The sequence below is a fragment of the Candoia aspera genome, chromosome 2 (genome assembly GCF_035149785.1).
Source record: "Candoia aspera isolate rCanAsp1 chromosome 2, rCanAsp1.hap2, whole genome shotgun sequence".
NCBI lineage: Eukaryota > Metazoa > Chordata > Lepidosauria > Squamata > Boidae > Candoia > Candoia aspera.
In genome coordinates this window covers 142,248,082-142,258,551 of record NC_086154.1, presented here as the reverse complement: position 1 = coordinate 142,258,551, position 10,470 = coordinate 142,248,082, and the positions used below count along the sequence as shown (strand labels likewise).

The following is a 10,470-nucleotide window of genomic DNA, read 5'->3' as shown; positions in this document are numbered from 1 at the left end:
GCTTAGATTGTCAGTCAACTATGAGAAACATCATCCCTCGAAAGGAGGTCATTTGAAATAGTTGATCTTATAGCTAGTTCCCTACACTATACTTTCTGGAGACTCTGGAGGAAGCCATGACGTGCCTTGAGATAAAACCACAGGAGGAAAAAATAAAATTGCAAAGCCCCATCAGTGAGGAATTTCTCTGCCTTTACCCTCTTTTCCACCTGCAAGATGGCATCTACACTCACCTTAATGGGTTTGCCAGCACATGGAACTGAAGATTCTCTGGGTATGTTATGGTGTTCTCACTGGGCATACAGAGGTCTGGCATCTCTACATCCTGGCACATGGGGTATGAATCCATTGGACCAAGGGGTGAAGCATCTTCCAAAGGATACGAGCAAGTCATTAATTCACTATGAGAAGAAACAGAGAGTGGACACAATGCAGTTCTAGAGACTGAAAAGTGGAGCAGGCAGTCCTAACATTGCCAGAAAGCACCAACTTAAGATCCAAAGCCAACTGACTAATGAGATGGAAAATGACACTGAGGTTTTTGCTCTCTGTTGATTTGTTTATTGCCCAATACCACAATGAGGAAGTCAACTTGCATTCAGTTAGTACAACAATATATAAATGCGCTTTTTTGATTAACCAATTATGTTTAAATTAACCTTGGGTTTTATGTATGATATTAATATTGGGCAAATATTTTTATTGCTTCCATATTGAATACTTTAATAAACATTTTTATATATCATGCCAGCTCTCTACATTTTGCTGGATTGGGTATTTCTGTTCTTGGTGAGATCCAAGTACAGGTAGTCCTTCATTAATAACTGCCATTTGGTGACTCTGCGAAGTTATGACAGCGCTGAAAAAGTAACTTTACGATCGGTTCTCAAATTTAAGACTGTCACAGTGTCCCATGGTCACATGATCACCATTTGGGTGCTTCGCAATCAGCACACATTTATGACCATTGCAGCATCTTGAAGTCATGTGATTACCATTTGTGAGCTTCACAGCTGGCTTCCAACAAGCAAAGTCAATGGAGAAGCCAGCAGTAAAATCGCAAGTCATGGACATGTGATGCCCATGGGTGATTCACTTAACAACCACAGTGGAACTGATGTCATAAGTCTGGCACAGTCACATGAAGTTTCACGTAACAACTGTGTCACTTAGGGTCCCAATTGTGGTTGTTAAATGAGGACTACCTGACTACCTCAGTCAGTGTTCTCCCTGCTCCGCACCTCTCTTTCTGAGACAAGCAAAACAGAAAGGGACCTGCTCAGGCAGGGATCCTTACAGTGGTAATGGTGAGCTTCCATGTGTTGTGCTGCTGGCTACAGATGTTCCTATAGATGATGGAACCATCACTGGTGGGCTGTGGCAAACACAGAGGAAGGCTATGTCAAATACTGGTCAGAATTATCCCAAGATTCTATCAAATGGGTGGAAAGTTCAGAACAATGAGATATTATTATAGCTAATCTCAATAAAAGTAGTTTTAGCCTTCCTGTGGAGTTGTACTCCACAGAACTTGTAGGTGGATCATTCTCCATTGGTGAGAAATCTTGCCTCAACCTGTCTCCTGAAATTGCAGCCCTTTTCAAAGCAACTGCTTCATTTTCTTCCTTTTTTTTTTTAATATAACCAGGTAGATGTGCACAATGTAAACTAAAAATATGGATGGGATAGGAGAATAGCAATTTATTCTCTTCCCTTCTTCTTTGGTGCAAGAGGGAGAGAATTTTCATCCTCCACGACCAGTAGTAGTTCAGGCTTGGGCCTTGACAGCATTGTCCTTCAATGTTTCAATGCTGAAGGAGTGAAACTGATCACAAGTGGGCCTCAAGATACTTTTGAAGGACTGGGGGGTAAAAATGAGGGCACTGTGAAGGCACCTTTAGAGTAAGTTGAATACCATCCAGATTTCATATCACACTCTTCCACAGAATACTTGTTTTAATTCATGCAATGTAAAAGGCACTGTAATTTGTGGAGGGACTTCCTGAACATTCCTCTTGGTACTGCTTCATAGACAATGTTCACACACTGGTAAGATTCTCAGCAACTAACTAGTAAGTTACTACTTACTCAAGATAGGTTGAATCAGACTGGACTGCAAGATTCACATTAGAACTGCCCAGAGAGTCAACTGGTTTCTGAACTGATGTAGGGAATGCACAGGGTCTGGAATTGAACATAGCTTGTGTGAACATCCATTTGTTAGGCCACAGGTCACTTTCTGTACTTTCACAGACCCTGATCTAAAGATGACATATCTGATCTTAAAGAGTGTTCTTCCCTGCCTTGTTCAAAATGGTACCAATAGGATAAAATCAAGGCTGGTGGAGGGAGAAGGTGAAAATCGTCCGTCCATCCATCCATCCATCCATCCATCCATCCATCCATCCAATTTATATAGCCACCTATCTCATGAATGTGACTCTGGGTGGCATACAATAAAAACCCACCCAGATGCTATTCATTAGTTTCCTTCAACAGCTTGATGATGTTACGTTGGGCTCCATTCCCTATGGTAAGAAGGGAGGGAGAGACAAGTAGCCCAAACTGGAAGTCCAGTAAGATAGCAATGGAAGAATGTGAAGGGCAAAAGGGACATGGATGAGAGACAGGGCAATCTGAGCAAAGTGCTTTACAGGCCTTCCCTTCATTTCAGCAGATCTACATTAAGGTAGATTTGAATTCACTGTCTACTACTGGAGAGGTTAGATCAACATATTTGCACCCAATCTCAAGGAATGTTAATAGAAGAGGAAAAACGGAGAATTCCCACACTCACGTGTCTACAGTTATCGTTAACCTGGCTGGGACGTAACTGCTGGTATTCTTTCGTGTCTCTGCTGCGGGAGGAAACATGACCACATTTTAGCCCATCAACACACAAACTGATTCATATTTGTTATACAGAAAGCAATTTCAAGGAGGTTTTGCAACAAGAAGAAACTCTAAGCAGAAGTTGCTTCCCTTTATAGCAGCTACTCCCTGCCTGGTGTCTTCTAGCGGATCAACTGCAGAATTCTGGAAGGCACAGTCCAAAGATATTTGGAAAGTAACCAGATTGGGTTGTACTTATGGGCTGGGGCAGCTGGAAGGCAAGGTCATAGGAACACAGAGAAAAATGAACCAGTGAGGTATTTCCATTACTATTGGGTAATTCATCAAAGATACGTTCATCATTTCCAGTACCCTCTTGATCTCCATTTCCAGAATTGCTACTGCCTCTAAAGTCAAATTCTCCATATGGAGCATATTCAGAGACTGAATGGTGCCTATCACCTTCAGGTTCACACTCATTTCCCCAGATCACTTGAATCATTGGGCAAATCATCATAGTAATGACTTGCAGGTTGACACGTGTTGCACCAAGATAGATGTGATTACGATAGAATGTTATCTTTCATGCTATCTTTAGAATGTTATCTATAGAATGTTATCTATCATGCTATCTATATTCTATAGATATAGTCTATATCTATAGAATGTTATCTATAGAGTGTTATCTATCATGCTATCTATATTCTATAGATATAGTCTATATCTATAGAATGTTATCTATCATGCTATCTATAGATATAGTCTATATCTATAGAATGTTATCTATAGAGTGTTATCTATCATGCTATCTATATTCTATATTCTATATTCTATAGTGTTATCTATCATGCTATCTATATTCTATAGATATAGTCTATATCTATAGAATGTTATCTATAGAGTGTTATCTATCATGCTATCTATATTCTATAGATATAGTCTATATCTATAGAATGTTATCTATCATGCTATATAGATATAGTCTATATAGAATGTTATCTATAGAGTGTTATCTATCATGCTATCTATATTCTATATTCTATATTCTATAGAGTGTTATCTATCATGCTATCTATATTCTATAGATATAGTCTATATCTATAGAATGTTATCTATAGAATGTTATCTATCATGCTATCTTTAGAATCTCCAAACAGGTTCTGAGCCATTAGTTACATACATCTGAACAAATATGAAATCAGGGAAAAAAACAAAACACAGTATAAAAAGGAAGTTCATCAGCGAAGGCCCTTTTGCTATAGTCCATATACACAGTAAATGGATTCACAATCTCTATAACAGAGGGCCTTCTTGGTAGTGGCAAAACACTTGCCGTTTTACTCTCTTATTGTTCAGTTTGTACTGCTCTAATTAGATGGCATTTCTGATTATGCTGTATGTTGGCAGGAAATCTCCTTTTGGATGAAAGCAAGCACAAAGAAAATTTTAAAATAAATAAATAAATAAATAATTTAAATAAGGGAATTCCTCTGGGTCTTGTTTTAGAAAGCCACACCTGTTTCTCTTAGATAAACTGTGGCTGCTGTCAGGCCTCTTTCTGCCACCTTCCTGTGCATCAACCCTCCCTCCTTCCACTTGACTTTCAAACAGATGTATTCCCGCAAATGTTAAATTCTGCCCCTGCCTGTTGGGAAAAGGAAAGGAATAGCTCACTCGGAGAAAGGCGGCCTTGTAAAATATTGAGCATCCTTTTGTCTGTATTTTCTCCCCCGCCCTTCTCCCCAACACTCACTGTTGTAGTCCCTCCTGAAAGCCTCATGTTTGGGCCTGTTGGGATAAAGCACATGGAGCTGAGGGAGGTCCAGAACACAGTCAGCCAGTGAACGAATGGACAATTGCTTTGCTGTGAATGGCTGGATATTCTCCACCTGCATGGAACCTGAGCCAAAGGAAGAGAAAACAGCCCATGAAGAAATCAAAATGTGAGCCCATCACAAAAAAATGTATGCCTATGAGCAGCCACCCCCAACTTCTAGACGGGCTGGATTTGCATCTATGAGACTTCCCAGTCAGTCTGGCCTTTGGCTGGTAGTCCTGCAAATTCTATTTATAATTGATAACTAGACAACCCGTGACCTGTTGGGTCATCGTTTCAGAGGTATTTCCTTACCAGATTCCTCTGCTTTCAAAATGGCAGCGCTTCTAATGTACTGGAAAAGTTCTTAAAAATTCAGGGAGAGAGGTTTCTGCCTTGAAAGTAGTCAATGTTGAACTGTATAGTCCAGTCAAACATCAGGGGTTGACCACAGGAAATGTTTTATGACATTTGTATTATGTCATATAACATGTTTTATGATAATTTTTATGTCATAAAATGTTTTATAAAATTTGCCAAATTTCTATTCCATGGGAGTCATGGGTCCCAGATTTCAGACGCATTCTGTAAGTTAGCCCATTTGAGATACCTTGGTTGAAAAAGTTTTGCCCTATGACACACCATTTCACCCAGTTAAAGGTTACAGACATGAGAGTTTTAATTTATGAGAGAGATTTAAATTTATAAGACAGCACACAAATTTATAAGACAGCACACAAATTAAATCTGCTCCTTCTTTTTAGATCTCAACAGAACTAGAACAAGACCTTGACAGCATCACTTAGTTGACTTAGGATCAAGATGGGCAGCAGGTTATTAGCATACTGATGGTACCAGGCACCATGTCAATGAATACCACACCCAGTGGCTTCATGTAGATTTTAAACAGGACAGCTGAGATTGTCAAGTCCCATGGCACCCAAATCAGGGGACTCAGGCTCAAACTCTTTCCCATCAACACCAATTGGAACTGGCTGTGGAGAAAGGACAACCACTGCAACACTATGCCTCTGACTTCAGATCCCTACAATCAATCCAGAAGGATAGCATGATTGATGGTACCAAAAGGAAATCAGGGAAAACCAGGACAGTCATATCACCATCCTGGCTTTGCCACAGATCATAACAAGTATGATCACTGCTGTCTCCATACTATGCCCTGGCCTGAAGCCCAACTGAAAAGGACCCAGGCGATTCATTTTCTCCAGGGCCCTCTCAAGCTGTAACCTGGTCACCTTCTCAGCAACCATCTCTAAAAAGGGGAGATTGGAGACTGGACAAAAATTGCCCAGAATCGTTAGGTCCAGCTACAACTTATTGAGGAAGAGATTCACCTAAGTCCTTCAAGGCAGATGAAACCATCCACTCACATAAGGATACATTTACCACGTCTTCCCAACCACAAATCACCCCCGGGGGAGGCCCTCACTAGTGTCAGAGGATCATCCCAGAAGCCATAGTTAATAGCTTCTGGAACATCTCCACTGCCATGGGTTGTATATGTGGGAGGGGGGAAGAATGATTTGTTGCCTAGGAACGGAGAGATCACAATCAGGCACAGAGGAAATTGTTGTGCTGACCCGCTTATCTAAAGTAACACCATCTTGAAGAGCAGAGTGTCATGAGTACTGATGGCGAGCAGGAGGGGGCCTCTATCCAGGGGGGAAAACGCATGCGTAGTACTGAGGAATTAAGCAGCCATTCAAAGAGACACAGATCAGACCCGCCTTGACTTTTGGGGTTTATCTGTCTGGGTTTTCCCCACGCTTCTTCAGTTTGTTAGGATTTTCTGTCTTATGTAGCAGTAATAAACACTAGAGATTTACTCCTCGTCTCAGCGTGGTTCCTGGCTGTTAGGACACAGAGCCTGGGAACGGAGCTGTAAAACTGAAAGACATTGCAAGCATTCAATTTCAAAAAGGAGGTGGGAAAACCCAATGGACTTAATGCAGAGGGCAAGGGAATCTGACTCACTTGTGACCTTGCAGGAGAATGGACTATATCTCAATAAAATATCTTTCCTATATCCCAAGAGGCTTATTAATATTGAGGTATCCAAACCTACGATCCTCACAGAACGTCACAAGTTAACCATGGCAACTTCACCCAACCATCTGCTGATTGAAGAGGGAAGCAGTGCTGGGCCACCGGCAGCTCCGGAGGATCCATCAAGCCTCCGGGAAGGTGCACTCGCCCAACCCATGGAGACTGAAGTGACGGTACTTGAAGCAGAGGTGGATACAGACAATGCATCGGATGACTATGGAGAAGTAAGGCTGGGGTCAACCCAGTGACCCCACGAGAACGCTGGGGAAGACATTGCAGGTGTCCTAGAGGAGGAGTATGGGGAGCAATGGGGTTTTCGATCGGAGGAGCCCCATCCATCGTAGTGGCACTTGCCCGATCCATGAGCCTGGGAGACCACACACCGACAAAATCTCTGGATTGGAGTGGGCATTACCAGTGCTCCCAACAGATGCAGTCATTACTGGTTGGCAGGGATGGGAGAAGGTGCTGAACCAGTCATCAGCCAATGGGTGAACATCCAGCCAAGGGGCGCGTGACCACACACTAGAGAGCAAGTGGTGCAGATGAGTCAGGAGATAGCCTCCCTAAATGAATGCATATCCAGCATGGGAGCTATGCTGCAACAGATATCAAAAGCAATGGATCGGCTGCTAGAGCAACCCAACCCACAACCAGGGCTGAGACGAGCGTCCCCTAGAACCAAGAGAGGCCCAGAGAGGAGTTACCCTGGGGGCAGAAGCAGCAGCAAGCCATCGGTGTCCTGGGGGAACACACTGGCAATACCTGGAAGTTCCAGTCCTGTTGGTGCGGGTGATTTCGGAGCCATGTGGAACCAGGGGGCAGCCGCAAGCTATGTGTTAAGTTCAATGGGGAGCCCCAACAGCTGGCTTATTTCTTAACCAATGTGGAAGCTTTTATGGAAGAGTTCGAGGAGACATTCCCCACAGAGCAAGCCAAGGTATGGTACGTGGGTTCGAGACTGAAAGGTGCGGCAACTACATGACACAGAGGCTCCAGAATTAGACCATTTAGATCAGAGATTTCCAAACTGTGTGTTGTGACATGTTAGTGTGTCAGCTGCAGTGTGTAGGTGTGTCGCATGGTCAAGGGATCATACAGGTACTGCACATACGCAGTATGTGTAATTGGGTTGAAACAGCTGATTCTGTGTGACTTCTGGTGACACAGCCACAACTGCAGTGTGTTAGTCGAGGGATCATACAGGTACCGTGCATGCACAGTATGCATAATCAGGTTGAAACAGCTGATTCTGCATGACTTCCGGTGACATGGCCGCACCTGCAGTGTGTGTATCACCAACATGAAAGTTTGGAAAGCTCCGATTTAGATGATTTCATGCTTGCACTGAGGGAGTGGTTTGAGGATCCGTTAGCGAAACTCAGAGCCAAGACAAGCTTGCAGAACCTTAAACAAGGAACTAAGTCGGTGTCGGAGTACGCCATGGAATTCAAAGCACTGGCTGGGAGACTAACAGACTGACCAGAAACTATTAAGGTTGATTATTTCAAAGGAGGGCTACAACCTGAGATTCTGTGGTGGTCTCTAGGTTGGGGGGACCCATGCACACTGAGGGAGTGGATATGCTTGGTGGGGGAAGTAGAGGACACTCAATACCAAGTCAAGTGACAACTACGCGTGCAAGCCTCGGGGAAAAATCCTGTAGCACCCACCAGCCTCCCTGCTCTGTCAAAGAAACCCAGCAAGACCTGGGAGGAGGAAAAGGAACAGCAGGCAAAGGTGCTGTGTTTCAAATGCAACAAAGAGGGCCACCGAATTGGTGAGTACCCATAGATGTCAGGAACCACCAAGCCAAAAAGTGGCCAGAGCACCTCGAAGCCACCAACCTGCAAAAGTTGAGGGACAGCAGCATTGCTCATCGAGACTGGGTTCGAGAGCCAGTTTACTGACTCCAACAATTCTGCCAAGGAGGGGCCCAAGCCGGTAGAAAACAAAGAGAGCCTGTCCTAAGTGGCACCGAAGGCCAGGCTTGGAACAATAGGTGTGAGATCCGCTGGTAAGTGGAACTTGCCCTGCCTTATTGGTGGGACTACAGATACAGACTCTGAAGGGAAAAGGGGGTGCAGATTTAGTAGGCATGCTGGACTGTGGGTGCATGCGCAGCCTAATGCACCCCATTATAGTAATAGGACTGAGATTTAAAGTAGGGAGGTTGAAGGAGCCCATCATTTTTACCCAGCTTAATGGGTCAGATATGCAACGGGGCCCCGTGGAGTACTACACTGAACCTGTGAGGATGCAAACAGGTTCACATCAAGAGACCCTGTGCTTCATAGTAGCCCCCATTGTGAACCAGTCAGTGATTTTAGGATTGTCCTGGCTATGGGATCGCAACCTGAAAGTAGACTGGAGATTGGGTGAGATGGTGTTTGCAGATGGCACCTACCCAGGGCTAAAGCAAATGAACCATGCACTGAGAGTGAACTGGAGGGGTCTTTAGCAGAGGTGTGGGGCTGAGTGGCGACAGAAGGAGAGCCCAGCATCCCACTGCAGTACTGAACCTTGAAGGCGGTGTTTAGCGAGCCAGAGTTGAATCAACTTCCCCCTCACAGAAGTTCCGACTGCACCATAGAACTGCTCCCAGGGGCCAAACTACCGAAAACTAGACTTTATCTGATGACCCAAACTGAGATTGAGGCTTTATGTGAATTTAAAGACAAAAACTTAGCTCGGGGTTTCATCTGCCCTGCATCATCATCCATGGCAGCGCCGGTAATTTTCAGGAATAAGAAAGATGGATCTCTGAGACTGTGTACTGACTACTGGAGGTTAAACGCAGTGTGTACCTCGAACAAATACCCGGTGCCATTAATGAAAGACATGTTGACTCACCTCTTAAAAGGGAAGGTGTTTACAAAACTTGATCTGACAGAGGCATACTTCAGAGTCTGAATTCAAGAAGGAGATGAATGGAAAACTGCTTTTAACTGTCAATTGGGGTCTTTTGAATACCTGGTAATGCTGTTTGGCCTCCAGGGGGTCCTGGAGTATTTATGCACTTGATCAATGAGGTACTCCATGAGTTCTTATGATATTCTGATCTACACAGAAACAATGGCTGAACATGTTGCTTTGGTACGAGAAGTATTGAAAGACTGTTAAGTAATCAATTATACGTTAAACTCTCTAAATGTGAATTCCATAAAGAACAATTAGACTACCTGGGATACAGAGTATCAAGTAAGGGGATTGAATTGGACCCTGCCAAGGTCAGAGATGTAGTGGGATGGGAAGCCCCTAAAACAAGATAACTACAGAGTTTTCTGGGGTTCACCAACGTATATCGCCGGTTTATTCTCAACTTTGTGCAAGTAGCCCTACCACTTACTGATCTATTAAAAACAAAAGGCAAAGTGAACCCCAAAGCTGTGCAGTGACCGGGGTGGGGTTGAACTGGACTACCAAGTGTCAAGAGGCCTTCAAACACTTAAAAGGACTTTTCACTTCTGAACCAGTGCTAAAGCACCCAGATCCCCAACACCCATTTACAGTGCAAGCCGACGCATCTGACGTAGCTACTGGGGCCATCCTCCTGCAGAAAGATGGTGCTGGAGTGTTAAAACCATGTGCATACCTGTCACACAAATTCTCAGAGACTGAGAGGAGGTGGCATGTTTGGGAAAAAGAGGCATTTGCAGTAACATGGGCGCTCTCCACCTGGCGTCATCTATTAGAAGAAGCGCCTCATACTTTTGAGGTTTGGACTGATCACAAAAACTTGGTGGTGTTGAACT

At 43.8% G+C, this 10,470-nt stretch overlaps 1 protein-coding gene across 3 annotated transcripts in view; it reads right to left on the bottom strand.

The window, feature by feature from the left end:
- The window catches only part of STAT6 (signal transducer and activator of transcription 6), a 79,909-nt gene that overhangs the window by 3,587 nt on the left and 65,852 nt on the right, over positions 1–10,470 (bottom strand). For 2 of the 3 annotated variants that reach the window (XM_063293941.1, XM_063293942.1), the window contains exons 16-20: positions 4,586–4,732; positions 2,798–2,858; positions 2,089–2,184; positions 1,298–1,375; positions 234–401 (exon numbers count right to left, since the gene is read on the bottom strand). In XM_063293941.1, the coding sequence (XP_063150011.1) occupies positions 234–401; positions 1,298–1,375; positions 2,089–2,184; positions 2,798–2,858; positions 4,586–4,732 (550 nt within the window). The remainder of the gene's footprint in view (positions 1–233; positions 402–1,297; positions 1,376–2,088; positions 2,185–2,797; positions 2,859–4,585; positions 4,733–10,470) is intronic. The other variant, XM_063293943.1, reaches the window with a different exon arrangement.